Raw genomic sequence first — 15,537 nt, 5'->3', positions numbered from 1 at the left:
AGAAGGCATCAGAGGTGACATTTAAATCAGTGGTCAGCAAACTACGTCCCATGGGGCAAGTCTTGGTCACCATGTACTTCTGTAAGTAAAGTTTTATTGGAACACAGCCATACCCATTTGTTTACAGATTGTCTTTGGCTGTTTTCACACTACAATAGCAGAGATGAATAGGTGCAGGAGAGACCATCCGGCCTGCAATGTCTAAATCATTACTACCTATCTGGCCCTTGACAGAAAAAATTTTCTGACCCTTAGCCTAGACAGGCTAAAAGCTTACCAGGAAATGTTATCACCACTCATTGAGGTTCTTGATCAAGTAAACCTCTAGGTTTCTTTCTGTTGTTACGTCTAAAGAGGAGCAGAATACACCAGAAGTGCTGACACCTAGATAGAGACGTTATCCACTGAGCAAGTGCTCATCTGCAGACAGAAAAATAGAAGTATAGTTCAGGTGTGGCACGCCTAAAAGCCTATGGGGCCAAACAGGTAAGATACATGGCAGTAGGCCAGGTGGGGGCTATGGGGAACTAGAGAGCATGTGCTCACTAATGAGATAGGTTCAGCTCTGTTGTCTTGCAAGAATGTAGGCCTGGTGTTTACCAGGACCTCTAAATTTTCAGGACTTCCCAGAAACGTGTTTGTTTTTGTGGAGTCTCCTGATATTTAAATGGTGACAAGCTGGTTAAAAGTAAAAATAGGAGGAGATCCACACAAAAACCTGCACATGGATGTTTATAGCAGCTTAATTCACAATTGCCAAAACTTGGAAGCAACCAAGATGTCCTTCAGTGGGTGAATGGGGAAATAAACGGTACATCCATGCCATGGAATATCATTCAGCACTAAAAAGAAAGGAGTAATCAGGCCACGAAAAGACACGGCGGAACCTTAGATGCATATTACTAAGTGAAAGAAGCCATTCTGAAAAGGCTACATGGTGTGTGATTCCAATTATATGGCATTCTGGAAAAGAAAAACTATGGAGACAGTGAAAAGATCAGTAGTTTCCAGGGGCTAAGAGGAGGGAGGGATGAATAGGCAGAGCATAGAGGATTTTTAGGGCAGTGAAACTATTCTGTATGAGACTATAATGGTGGATACATGTCTATACGTTTGTCAAAACCCAAAGAATGTACCATCCCAGAATGGACCCAGATGTAAGTATGGAGTTTGTGTGATAATGATGTGTCAGTATAGATTCATTGATTGTAAAAAATGTGCAACCCTAATCATGTTGTCTGTGAATGGAAGAGTCCAAAGGAAAAATCGAAGTATCATTACCAGAATGGATGCTAGGATGCAAAACTACAGAATTCCATTACACCAACTTACCCAAGTTAGCTAGGACTTTTTAAACTCCCTCCCCTTTGCCCCATGTCAGGGTCAGTGGAGAAGATAAGATTCTAAAACACCAGGCAGGTCATTACAAAGATGCCTTCATTTATACTGAAGTATGAACAGCTGAGATTCTTCATAAATATTGAGGATTGTTGATGGTGGACAGCTCTGTCTCAATGGCAATTTCCATATGAAAAGATCAAAATGAGAGTGAAGCTACAGAACTTGTGACAATCATTAAATGTTTCACGTTTTAGGCAGGATACAAATGGAACATTAATATACAACAATTCTTTGGGCTGAAATCAAGTACAGCATCTTACATTAAGAAGATTAATTAGTTAATGTTTACAAAGTACCATGCAGATATGCCCTTTTAAAATGCTAAGTATTCTAAAAACTACATTGTAGCATTTTACTAAATGTAAAAAATCTAATGTTCATCATTTCTTTGGTACAGGTTGGCAAAGATTCCTTTGGCAATGATTATATAGAAAACTTGAAACAGAATGATATTTCTACAGGTAAAATTTCATCTTTCTTTTTTTTTTTTTTTTTTTTTTTTTTGCGGTACGTGGGCCTCTCACTGTTGTGGCCTCTCCCATTGCGGAGCACAGGCTCCGGACGCGCAGGCTCAGCAGCCGTGGCTGAGGGGCCCAGCCACTCCGCGGCATGTGGGATCCTCCCGGACCGGGGCACAAACCCGCGTCCCCTGCATCGGCAGGCGGACTCTCAACCACTGCGCCACCAGGGAAGCCCCCATCTTTCTTAAAGTTAGTTTTTATAACTTTCTTCTGGAATCTGGTTACAAGTTGAAAATACAGTAGAATTATTAGATCCTCCCCTGGTGGCCAGAGAATTTTTATGCACAGCTTTGTCTAGTCTTGCTTAAATATCCTTTGGTTAATTCTTTCATGTACGTTTCTCCAGACAGGAATAAAATGATAGGAGGTTACAAGCATTCATCTCATAGAAATGTTTCAAAAGTAGGTGACAAGAGAAAAGAGGTGCTGCATTCACAAAAGATATCTTAAGAAAAGTTATTGAATGTCATAGCTGGAAATGATCTTAGAAACCACTGATGCTGATACCATCATTTCACAAAAGAGAAAACTGAAGGCCAGATTGGTTCTGAATTTGTCCAAGAGCACACAGTTAGCTGGAGCCAGAGCCAGGACTGGAGTGCAGGTCTTTGGCTCCAGTTCAAGGCTCTTTGCTGCTGCCAAAGGCTGCCTGATCAACATTTCCATTTACACGCCAGACCATAGTTCTTGATGAGATGCAAAGCTTATGAAAATGAAGAAAATCAAACAATCTCATTTTATGAGTTTGACCTTCAGTCTTTCATCTCAAGTCTGTCATTTCTTTCACTGAAGAAAAGAAATATGGTGGTCTAGAAAAATGCATATGTGTACAACTGTGAATAATCTGAAGGCATTGGAAGCGGGGGTGGTTTGCTGCGTTGCCACTAATGTAGAAAAAAGGCGCAGCTAAGTGTGAAGACTTGTATTTTCCTCATTGTATAGGTGATGGGTATAAATTAGCACTAATTACTTATTTCTTTTTTATCATTCCAGATGGTTAAAGGTTAAAAAGTTTTTCCAAGGATTAGTGGTGCATTGAAATTGTTAAAACAGATTATCCTTGCCAGGCTGTACATACGTGACTGTGATTTCCTTTTTCTTTTAGAATTTACATATCAGACTAAAGATGCTGCGACAGGAACTGCTTCTATAATTGTCAGTAATGAAGGTATGTGTTTCACATATTGGAGTATCATTTCCAGAACTAGAGCAGAAGCATCAATTTTTACCCTATTCCTATGGATCTCTTACCATAACCACCACTCCAAGTTCTAATGTGTGGTCTTTCCAATCTAAATATATATGTTGCCCTTTACTTATACTTCCCTAGTTGATCATTCAAATACAGAATTGTCCATCCAATACATATGAAGTAGTATAGTTGCCTCAAAATTATACTTATATTCTGTAGAATTCCATTACCCTTCACGTGAACCCAGAATTGATATTTCTCTCTAAAGTAGTTAAGTATTCATCTGTCATTTCAGTTATACTAAGTAAATAAATGTAAATAGATAGATGCAAAAGAAAGTTGATGAATCATATTTATAGAATATTTACTGAGCAAATGGCAACAACCAATTACTTCTAACTTATTGTTAGTGTTCAATTTTGTCTGCTCTTTAAACAGCAAACAAATCTCAAAAGTCTATATATACAGCTATGCCTGTCACGAGGCCTTGCAATAGTTGAAACATTTGTCTTTTAAAAACAGTAACTTCCAGGACTTCACTGGTGGCACAGTGGTTAAGAATCCGCCTGCCAATGCAGGGGACACAGGTTCGTTCCCTGGTCCGGGAAGATCCCACATGCAGCAGAGCAACTAAGTCCATGCGCCACAACTACTGAGCCCGTGTGCCACAACTACTAAATCCTGCACACCTAGAGCCCATGCTCTGCAACGAGAAGCCACCGCGATGAGAAGCCCGTGTACAACAACGAAGAGTAGCCCCCACTCACTGCAGCTAGAGGAACCCTGCGCACAGCAACAAAGACCCAACACAGCCAAAAATAAATAAATAAATAAATTTATGGGGGGGGATCAGTAACTTCCCTTTACCCTCAAGTAAACTTTTCATAATTGCTGCCAACTATTTTAAGTATAAAAACACCTACATAAGATTTTTTTTTTTTTTGGCGGTATGCGGGCCTCTCACTGCTGTGGCCTCTCCCGCCGCGGAGCACAGGCTCCGGATGCGCAAGCTCAGCGGCCATGGCTCACGGGCCCAGCCGCTCCGCAGCACGTGGGATCTTCCCAGACCGGGGCACGAACTCGTGTCCCCTGCATCGGCAGGCGGACTCTCAACCACTGCGCCACCAGGGAAGCCCTATATAAGATATTTTAAAATTAGAATTAACATTCAGAAGGACCAAGCATTTCATGGAGCACCTAGGACAGAAGAACCTACTGCATTGTGAGAAGTCAGAGTGCATTGTTTTAAATTAGGATTTGTCACAATATGTCTTTTATTTATAATGCAGTTTCACAAAATCATTTATAATGAAGTTATGGTATTTTTAGTTCTACTTTAGTGATCTCAAAGTTGCAATAACAACCCCCCCAAAAATATATTCCACTTAAAGACAGTAGATAAAAGATTTCATTCTAACAGCAGTCTGTGTCCATTATTTTAAGCTACATTTAAGTAATTATTGCTGCTAACAGCAGCTCATTCCCTGTCTTAAACCTCTTTTTTGTGTTCTAGGGATATCAAGTTCTGTTTCTTTCTTACCTGTGTAACAAAATACTGCATTTTCCGTGCAAAGATATTTAATATTGTGTATGGGGTGCCTGTTATGGTAGACTCTGTCTGGTTTATAGTGTATGGTAATGCCCTCAAGAGTATAGATTGTAGTAGAAGAGCTAACACAAATACCCAGAGAGGCAACAATCAGCATCTTTAAATGAAGGGATGAGTAGCAGTTTTGACAAGTTTAATTTGAGGCATGAACGAGCTCGCCATATGGCAGTGTCCCCCAGACAGCTTTCGTCTTGGGCTTTGTCACTCATCAGCCAAGGCCAGGCCAGAAATGTCTATTCAGGAGTCAGCAACACAGAGCAGCAGTTGACTGTAGCAGAGAGAATGAGGTCACTGAAGGAGAAAGGCGAGGAGGTATGCTGTCTTTCAGTGTGCGGGTACTTTGAATTTTTCCAGTACTGAGATAGGGTTTATGCTGAACCATCCCCACTTTATTAAGTCCTCCTTGGCCAACAGACACATCTGTGGTAAGATGATAGGCCAGCATGTGTTCTGCGGTCAGAGGTAATTTTAGGTCACGCCTATACAAGATCAGCACAAGCAGCCTAGAGCACAGAAAAGACTGATGCAACTCATCCCCCTAGGTCAGGCTGTCCTATAGAATATAATGCAAGCCACGTCTGTAATTTTACATTTTCCATTAGCCACATTTTAAAAAGTAAAAAGGAACTGGTAAAATTAATCTTAATATATTCACTTAATATATTCACTTAACTCAGTATATCCAAAATACTGTCCTTTCAACGTGTAATCAAAATGTTCTTTAAAATTAATGAGGGACTTCCCTGGTGGTGCAGTGGTTAAGAATCCGCCCGCCAGCGTAGGGGACACGGGTTCAAGCCCTGGTCCAGGAAGATCCCACATGCCGCAGAGCAACTGAGCCTGTGTGCTACAGCTACTGAGCCTGCGCTCTAGAGCCTGTGAGCCATAACTACTGAAGCCTGCGTGCCACAACTACTGAAGCCCGCGCACCTAGAGCCTGTGCTCCACAGCAAGAGAAGCCACTGCAATGAGAAGCCCACACACCGCAACAAAGAGTAGCCCGCGCGCAGCAACGAAGACCCAATGAAACCAAAAATAAGTTAATTAATAAATTTAAATAAATAAATAAATAAAATTAATGAGATATTTTACCTTCTTACAACTCAGTCTTGGAAATCTGCTATGTATTGTACGATTGAAGCACATTGCACTCTAGACAAGCCACATTTCAAGTGCCTGGTCGCCACACGTGGCTTGTGCTCATGACTACCGTACTGGACAGCACAGCTCCTGAGAGTTCACCTGGCAGAGAAAATGCACCACCACGCCTCCCTCACTTGCGTAGGATTGTAGAGAGTGGGTCCAAGTGATAAGCATACAAGATTCTTTAGTCCTGCTTCTGTTTGATCTAGTACAGTATAGGCCAAATATCACTCTCTCCCTACCTTAAGTTATCTCGTATAGTTTTTCATGTTTGATATCATAAAATGTGTTTTGATTTACAAAATCACTTTTCTGAATACCCTGGGGTACACACATGAACTGACTGCATGCTAAAGAGCATTAGTTTTTAGCATTAAGCAAGCTGATTCCTATTTATACTCATCATTATGACCTCTGTCATTTAGGATTCAGAATCTTTACCACATATATTGTACCAGCCACTTCCCATAAGAGAAAATTTTTAAGTATGTTATATATAATTCATCAGCTAATACTCTTTGTAAATATATAAGAATATTGATAAGGGAAATCTTTTTTTTTTAGATTTTTTCTCAAGATGATCAGAATAATGTGCTTCCTACAGAGATGTAAAGGAAGATCCATTAGGAATACGAAATTTAACCTGAATGGCTTAGAAATGCTAGAATTAATACTTACAACACAATTTATATATAATGACTTTCTAAGGGTGATTGTAACATTGCAGGATGTCGTTGCTTCGTTTTGCTTGATTTTTAATATAAACATGTAGAAATTCTTTATAGGCCAGAATATCATCGTTATAGTGGCTGGAGCAAATTTACTTTTGAATACTGAAGACCTGAGGGAAGCAGCCAGTGCCATTAGCAGAGCCAAAGTAATGATCTGCCAGCTAGAAGTAACTCCAGCAGCTTCTTTGGAAGCCCTGAGAATAGCCCACAGCAGTGGAGGTAATTCTACACATTTGTCCTTCTTTCTGTAAAAGCTTTTATCACTGTTAACCTTTCAAGTTAAGCAAAGCCATACTTTTTCTGCAGTAAAATATTCTTTCTCCCATCTGTGAGATTCACTGTCTTCCTGTAGTTCTCGATAATGTTAGAAAACCTTAAAAATAGTGAAAAAATAACATGAGTAGCATTTCTGATATTCTGAAATACAAATCTCCAATCTAGTTGGCAGAAATAATTCAAGTAGTAACTAGAATCTTTGAAGCAGCCCATTGTCCAAGATACACTCTAAGTAGTAGAATGAGTTCCATTCTGACAAGCAGAGGTTAAGCTGCAGGTCATGTATAATCACTGCCCAGGTACATTTGGATAAACATCTCAAGGAACTGAAGATTTGTTCTTTCTCCTTTTTGTAAAATTTTATTGTCTTTTCTATAAACAACAAAAGATTATTTATATGTAATATTTTCTATGTTGTAATGTCCTTTAAGCAGCTCTTTTTGTTTTGTTTGATCTTTGACTTTGGAAATTTTCAAGCACACAAAAGCAGGCGGAATTGTATAAGGAAACCTATCACCCAGCTTCAACAGTCATCGACTCGTGGCTAATCTTGATTCATCTGTTCTCCCACCCACTCCCCTTCTCTCAACCCCAGCACATAACCAACTTTTTAAAACTACAGATAGCTTCTTTCTGTTTGCTTCTTTTTTACCACTGACTAGTGGGGAAAGCGTCTTCTGAGTTAGAATCCCATTTATGTTCCTTGTTAGCTTTGTGGTCTTAGCAGAATTATCTGATTTTTCTGAGCCTTGTCTGTTAAATGCATACAGAAATACTCCCCTACAGAATTGGTCTAAGAATGAAATAAAATATGATGCCAAGTATGGTGTAGTACTTCTCAGTAAACACCAATTTTCTTTTCTCTTTCACTTCTCTCTTTAAATTAAAATTAGGATAATATCCTGATCTCAGCACCCTTTGGTCAAAAAAATCAAAATAAAAAGTAGCCACTGTAAGACAGTGGCTTCTCCTTGATATTGTGGCCATAGTTCTGTGAATTATACTAAGAAGAAAATAGGGAGAGGACCACATTGACTTTTCCAGATAAAACTTTCTCATCAAGATACAAAACCAAAAAAAAGAAGAAGAAAAAGAACAGTAAGTGTGTGTATGTATCTGTGTGTTTATATAAGTGATCCTCTCAAAGTGTATAGTGCTCTACATAGCAATAAATGGAAAATAAGTTACTGAAATGATTTTGTGGAGAATTTTAAAATGTATGTCCTGATTTAACAAATTTCCTCTTGGCAAAACAACATGCTGTGGCAAATTCTCACTGACATTTAATGTATTTTTAATGGACTCGAAGCTGTCAGAAAGAATTTTAAGCCAAAACCCATTTGGTTACATTTTCTCAGGGTGTCACAGATAAAGTCTAAGGCTTATGGTGAGCATTCTCTGCACTGACACACCGTGCCACTTCATTCATGCTCCTGTCTTTCCTTGTACAGGTCAAAGTATATTCTCATGTAACTTCTCTTTTCCTACTGTCCCTTGCTTCTCAGAGATGACTGTTCCCTCTGTCCTAGTCTAATGGCCTGTTACCTACCCAGCTTGTGGCAGAGAGAAAGGTACAGGAACCACAGTTGAGGAGCTAACCTCTCACAGGTGAGGCTAGAGTTACCCGGATGGACAGGCAGCCTGACTCGGGCTGTCATCTGTGTCGGGGGGGGGGGGGCGTCCAGCAATGCCTCCTCCATCACCTGCCAGGCAGTTCTTCTAGTCGAGGAGCTGGAGGATCTGAGGCATCAGGAATGGGTGGGGGTAGGTGATGGAGGGCCAAAGATCACCTAGCCTGCTTCACATTTTTACTGAGAGCCAGCATGCCTAAGTAGTGATTCTGCATGATCTTTCTTATATAGTAATATTGGAAGTAGTAATTCCTGCACTTAATGTACTTTACAGTTTATAAAGCACTTTCATGTATATTTGATCCTCAGAAAAACCTTAGGACAAAAATATGGCAGGCATTATTCTCCCAGACTGAAGGGGAGAAGGCAGACTCGGAGAGGTTAAGTAATTAGCTCAACCAAGGTCACTGTAGAAACCAGGATTCCAGACTCCAAGACCCAAGTTCTGTGTCCTAGAGCACACTTTAAATAAAGAAACTGCCACATCCCGTTGATATCAAGGAACTGAGCCTTTATGAAGAGTATCTCTAGAAAAGTGAAATCCATGAATTGTAACAATGTCCAACATGTAGCCTAAGCTTTGAGTGTTATTACTGCTCGAGTCATAGAGACAAGACCCTAGAGTGTTCTCAGCAATGTGTCCCCTCTCTGCCTCATAAAACACACACACAAGTGCCCATGCACACAGGAGCCTCTGTCTAGAACTCAACTGGTCCCCATTTGGTAGTTACCAGTCAGACACAGCTTAGATTTTATACTATGGTGTGTGTGTGTGTGTGTTTGAATTTAATGCGTCTTCATTCTCACCTGAGAGAAGAGTGGTACAATGAAAGGAGCACTGGTTTGGGAGTCATGAAGTATGGCTTTGAATTCAGAATCAATCACTTACCAAATGGGGGACCTCATGCAAGTCAGTTCCTTGCACTGAGCCTCATTTTCTTCTGTGAAACAAGGGAATTGGACTGAGAGCTCTCACAGTTCTTCAGTGTCACAATGTGAGAATGGGCTGATCACAGAGCAGGCCCGGCAGAGCATAAAGATCTGTTGAGCGCTGAGTGTCCTGTCCATTACCCCACAAGGCCGCATATGTGCTAATCAGCATTATTCCATCTACAAGAAAGATGGTAAAATCCTTGTCATCATCATCATCTATGGGTTTATTATCACAACTCCCTTATCTGTATACTTATCTGTATACTTACAAGCAGTGACGTTTGAATTAAACACATTGTATAATTGGATTATATATCAGTTGTTAAAATACAGAGGAAAAAGACCCTCCACCTTCATCTTTGGTTATACTATCTCAGAAATCGCTCTCTTTACCAAAATGAAAGTATTGGTTTTAAACAGCACCTGCCACACCAAAAATGACGTGGGAGCCTTCTACAGCCCCCTCCTCTCTAGGTCACAGTGGTGTGAGGTACGCCCACGGCAGAGCTGGTGGTACAGCTGCTTGTGATGAAATTATGCCTGTTGGTTCTGGTCTTTATATCCATTTCAAAGCAAATGGGACATTACAGGAACAATTATAAATAATTGAGATTGTAAGATCGCCAAGATTAAACTCTAGGTAGGATACAAAATATCTTTTAATGCCACTTTAGTCCTTTTCCATTTGGCAAACAAAATTTCTTGGCTGGCCACCTTGACTTTCACAATAACATGGTCCAGCACATAGCCCAAGCTTTGGGTGTTTTTGCTGCTCAAGTCACAGAGAAGAACCTCTAGAGTGGGAGACTGCTAAGCCAGTGTTTTGGGTAGCCCAACCTTCCTGCGGTTTCTTTACTTAGGGTGATTTTCTTCCCCTGTTTCTCTGAGCTCGTTATTAGGGCCTTCTTAACTGTCCAGCCCCCTGCCCTCCATGGTGACATCATTAAGAGCTTCCACCTCATTTTCCTGTCTTTGCGCCTGTACAGCTGCCTCCCTGGGCCTCACCAGTTCCTCACTGACATTATTGCACCAGCCATTGACATGCTGTTAAGACAACTGGGAGTTTAGTCTGTCATATGTTGTAATGAATAATAATTACAGTTGGGTGCTGTCAGTCACCTCTGCAACTCCAAGTTACTCCATGGTACATCCTGTGTTCTCTAGTTTTGCATGGTTCCAGGATGACATCAGGTTTTTTTTCATCTTGACTATTACAAATTTGCATTCTTCTTTGATGAACTACATCTACTAATTCTTCACTTTTTTTTCATCATGGTAAAGTATTCATGCTTATTTATGGTAGCATGAGCCAAAGAGACTCCTTTCTTTATGGTATTTTCACTTTTCCCCTAAATTTAGTTATTAGACTCGAAGCCTATGTATCCAGTTTCTTTTGATAAGAGTGCTTTCCCTTGGTAAGATACAGGCAAATAAGACTTGCTTGATTTTTATACAGTATTTACAGTCAAATTAAATTGTAGAATTTCTCAATCCAGCAATTGTTGCTTAAAATTCAATGTCATTGTTTCTTTAAAATTTGTTTTTGGGACTTCCCTGGTGGTGCAGTGGTTAAGAATCCTCCTGCCAATTCAGGGGATACAGGTTCGAGCCCTGGTCTGGGAAGATACCACATGCTATGGAGCAACTAAGCCCGTGGGCCACAATTACTGAGCCTGCGCTCTAGAGCCGGCGAGCCACAACTACTGAGCCCATGTGCCACAACTACTGAAGCCCACGCACCTAGAGCCTGTGCTTCTCAACAAGAGAAGCCACTGCAATGAGAAGCCTGTGCACCACAATGAAGAGCACCCCCACTTGCCACAACTAGAGAAAGCCTGCGCACAGCAACTAAGACCCAGCACAGCCAAAAATAAATAAATAAAATAAATTTTTTTTAAAAATTTGTTTTTATTGTGAAAAATTTCAAGTATGGTAAACTCATATATACTCTCATTTAGCTTCAACAATTATCAACATTTGGCCAATCTTATTTCATCTATACCCCAACTTATTACTCCCATCCCCGACTGCAACCTTGGATTATTTTGAAGCAAAACCCAGACATTACATCATTTCACTCACAGTGTACTCATTTTTTCCATTACATCATTTCACTCACAGTGTACTCATTTTTTCTTTTTTTTAATCTGTTGTGTATCTACACACTAGCAATTCTTTTTCTTTCTTTCTTTCTTTCTTTCTTTATTTATTTTTGGCTGCGTTGGGTCTTTGTTGCTGCACGCCGGCTTTCTCTCGTTGCGGTGAACGGGGGCTACTCTTTGTTGTGGTGCACAGGCTTCTCATTGAGGTGGCTTCTCTTGTTGCGGAGCACAGGCTCTAAGCACGCGAGCTTCAGTAGTTGTGGCACACGGGCTTAGTTGCTCCGCGGCATGTGAGATCTTCCCGGACCAGGGATTGAACCCGTGTCCCCTGCATTGGCAGGCAGATTCTTAACCACTGTGCCACCAGGGAAGCCCATGTACTTGTTTTTTGATGTGAGATATTATATATATTTTAAGAATTATGTCTTTGCATGATGTATAGCAGTTAATCTGTGGTCAGATTTATTCTCAGCCTTTTGTAACTAATCACTTATTAGTTTAGTGAGTAATCTCTCAGACTTTTTTCTCTTCTATGTAAGTGTATAAATGTAAATACACATATAGCTATGTTTTATTTGTTTTGTTCAAAAAAGAGGGAGATCCTACCATAGACTTTATTATAAAACTGCCTTTTTCACTTATAAATATAGAAGTCTTTCTGTGACAAAACAGAGATCTGCCTCATTCTTTTGAACAGCAGCAGGGCATTCCATTGGACGTATGTGTCATAATTTTTTATCCACTCTGATAGATACTTAGGTTTCTTTTGTTTTTTTTTCTGTTACAAGCAGAGCTGAATGAACGTCACTGTACCTCATCTTTGCAGGCCTGTGTATGTCTGTAGGGCAGGGTTAGAAAAGGAATTGCTGGATCAAGGATCTTTTAGGATAAAATGGAACTTTTATAAGAAGAATGGCTCTACCCTATTGTTGCATACTGATAGCTTGCTCTAACCTGTGCTCAGAGCTGCTGAGTGCAGCTTTGAGCATCAGATTAGGTGAGCAATGGTGTTTCAATTTAATTCTTGAGGAAAATAGGGAACAACATATTTATTTTGAAAACCTAAAAAGTAAATGGGTGTGTTAGAATGCTGGGCAATGATGGCTTTTATGCATAATTGACATCTCTGAGACCTTGCAAAAGCGGGAAAATCAATGAGAGAGACTTTTGCCAGGCTAAAAACTCCATTAGAAGGCAGAAGAGATGGGTGGACAGGTGGGGGTGTTGGGCTATGGGTAAAGGACAATATAATAACAGTAATAATCCTTTACTTTTGTATAACACTTCACAGTTTACACAGGGCTCTTACATCCGTTTTCTAATTTAAGCCTCACAATAACCCTGTGCAAAAATATGAGCAGCCAAAAATATACCATAGAATTTCTGTGGGTGGACATTCTGGATTCTAAAATAATAAAAATATGGGAATAGTGTTAACCTATAAACCACTGGACGAGATCCACTGACTGAACCAAAATGTTAAGTAAGACCAAAGAAGGTGCAGCAGTAGATTAGCTAGCCTCCCCAGGCAGAAGTAGTAGACAGCTTCCACTAGCCACGTGCTGATACACATCTCCCTAGGAACGTGGAATGCATCAGCGCCAAACTAGCCATGGAAGAGCCACGTGGAGAACTTGTCAGTGTGCACACTCACTGACCTTACACCCCCAGATTCTGATTCAGTGGGTTTGAGGTGGAGCCCAGAAGTCAGGCATTTTAATAAGCTGTCCTAGTGAGGCTGATATGCAGCCAAGTTTGTGAACCACTGTTCTAGAAGAGTCTCTGGGGACTGCAGCTAGAGAGTTTTACTCTATGAGTCTATAGTAATTAAGGTTACTAAACACACATAAGTCAGTGGACCTGGGTAGAAGAAAGAAGACCAACCAATCTAGGTGGCTACGCTGGTGGTTAAGTGTTTTGACAGAGGGAGAGCTTCCTATGAATATAATTTCTAAATACTTAAAAAAACAATTTACAAAGTTCCAGAACAAAGGCTGTTTTTAAATATTGTGAATTGGCATGGGGGGCTTGTGTTGCTATGGACAAAGTCCTGGCCTAGAGAGGCAACCACTTTAGAAACAACCAAACCCTGGACTTCAAGCTGGAGGACCCTGGGTAGGGACCCACCTTAACTATCTCCCAGTGTTAGGACCTTAGACTGACCTCATCTCTCTGAGGTTCACTTTCCTCCTCTGAAAAATGTACTTCTTCCAACACTGTGATGGCCGTGACATTCTCATTTTTCCCTTCTGCTGTCCCCATCCTCCTCCTCTTGTAGTCTGAGCTAGCTCTTAGCCTCTGACTGAATTTCTCCTCCTTTATCAACCTTTCCTTTACGTTCCCAGATTGCCCACAGAAGCCAAGACTATAAGCTTTTGTGTGAATGTGTATGTTTGCATGAGTAAGTGCAACATATTTGGAAGACATACATAGGTGTTCAAAACGTGGATATGTACATGAACTTCCTACTTACCATTCTTACCAGGAAATTTTTAAGCTCTTCATTGTTTCCTTTCTATCATCTCTTTTTTACTTTCCTGGAAAATGGATTTATGAACTAGCTTTGCATCTAAGCACTCACAGTAACCCACAAAAATGTTCACCAGCCTGCATGTTCACATTTATACATGTCCTTTCATGCCACAACATTCAAATTTTTCTTTAATGTTGTTGTCCTTTGCCATAACTCTGTAATCACCTTAGTTGTAAATATTGATGCTTGCCCTTGAAGCTGAAATGTTGTAAAGTAAAAAGTAGAGCAAATGGACATAACAAGGAATTGATACTAGGCTATCACGGAGATTGAGATTCCAGACTTTTCTACATATGTAAATAAGTTGATTTTTTTTTTTTTTTTTTTTTTTTTTTTTTTTGCGGTACGCAGGCCTCTCACTGTTGTGGTCTCTCCCATTGCGGAGCACAGGCTCCAGACGCGCAGGCTCAGCGGCCACGGCTCATGGGCCCAGCCGCTCTGCGGCATGTGGGATCTTCCCGGACCAGGGCATGAACCCGTGTCCCCTGCTTGGCAGGCGGACTCTCAACCACTGCGCCACCAGGGAAGCCCTGATTTTTAATCTAATGGGGAAAATGGTTGTACTTGGGGATTTCCCTTACTCAATGTCCATAAATGCACCATGTTAAAAACGATAACCACTGAACCCCTTTTTCACTCCTTTGTAGTAAAAACACTGTTCAACCCAGCGCCTGCCATTGCTGACCTAGACCCCCAGTTCTACACTCTCTCAGATGTGTTATGCTGCAATGAAAGTGAGGTAAGGATGGAAGGTTTTGCTCATTCCTTGAGAAACCAAAAGACTTTCATGTACGTGAATAAAGCAGAGAATCAGGACTTACCTCATCAGCTTGACTGCATGTGAATTCTTGGGCATAATGAAAACAGATTTTTTTGGATGACTGGGATGTAGAGAAAAGGAAACTAGTGAGTCCTAGAAGAAAAAGGATTCCCTGAGTCATACCCATAATTGGGCATTTATCAAACCTCAGCTAATTTTAGTCCCCACCCTGCCCTCGTACTATTAGTTTCTGTTTTCTTTTTTAATCATTCCATATTCTATGGACTAATTACTGTTAGTATTAGAGTTGCCAGAGATAGCAAACAAAAATACAGGATGCCCAGTTAAACTTGAATTTCAGGTAAATAAGGAATAATATACTAAACATACCATTAAATTATTTGTTGTTTATCTGAAAGTCAAGTTTAACTGAGAGTCCTATATTTTATCAAGCAATGCAAACTAATGTACAACCCTGGAGCATTTGCATTCTGTTGTGAAGACCCTGTGATTGCACTGGTGGACAGACAAGAGGTTCTCCATTGATGCCATGGGAAGCCCTGGTGGCCACTCTGTTAGGGGAGCACCGTCTCAGTCCACCTGAGGGTCATAATGTATATATCTGCATAAAATCTCTATCAATATATTCATATCATGCCATTCTAAAGCATTTTAGGAAGAAAATTTCAATATTTTCCCTCTTAT

At 40.5% G+C, this 15,537-nt stretch overlaps 1 protein-coding gene across 6 annotated transcripts in view; it reads left to right on the top strand.

The window, feature by feature from the left end:
- RBKS (ribokinase) overlaps positions 1–15,537 on the top strand; it is an 80,398-nt gene that overhangs the window by 27,527 nt on the left and 37,334 nt on the right. For all 6 annotated transcript variants that reach the window (XM_082643288.1, XM_082643285.1, XM_082643287.1 and 3 more), the window contains exons 3-6: positions 1,799–1,862; positions 3,028–3,090; positions 6,652–6,816; positions 14,720–14,811. In XM_082643288.1, the coding sequence (XP_082499414.1) occupies positions 1,799–1,862; positions 3,028–3,090; positions 6,652–6,816; positions 14,720–14,811 (384 nt within the window). The remainder of the gene's footprint in view (positions 1–1,798; positions 1,863–3,027; positions 3,091–6,651; positions 6,817–14,719; positions 14,812–15,537) is intronic.

Source organism: Mesoplodon mirus, assembly GCF_964341445.2.
Source record: "Mesoplodon mirus genome assembly, chromosome: 14".
In the NCBI taxonomy this organism is placed as follows: domain Eukaryota; kingdom Metazoa; phylum Chordata; class Mammalia; order Artiodactyla; family Ziphiidae; genus Mesoplodon; species Mesoplodon mirus.
The sequence above is the reverse complement of the archived record's forward strand: the minus strand, read 5'-3'. Positions and strand labels throughout refer to the sequence as shown.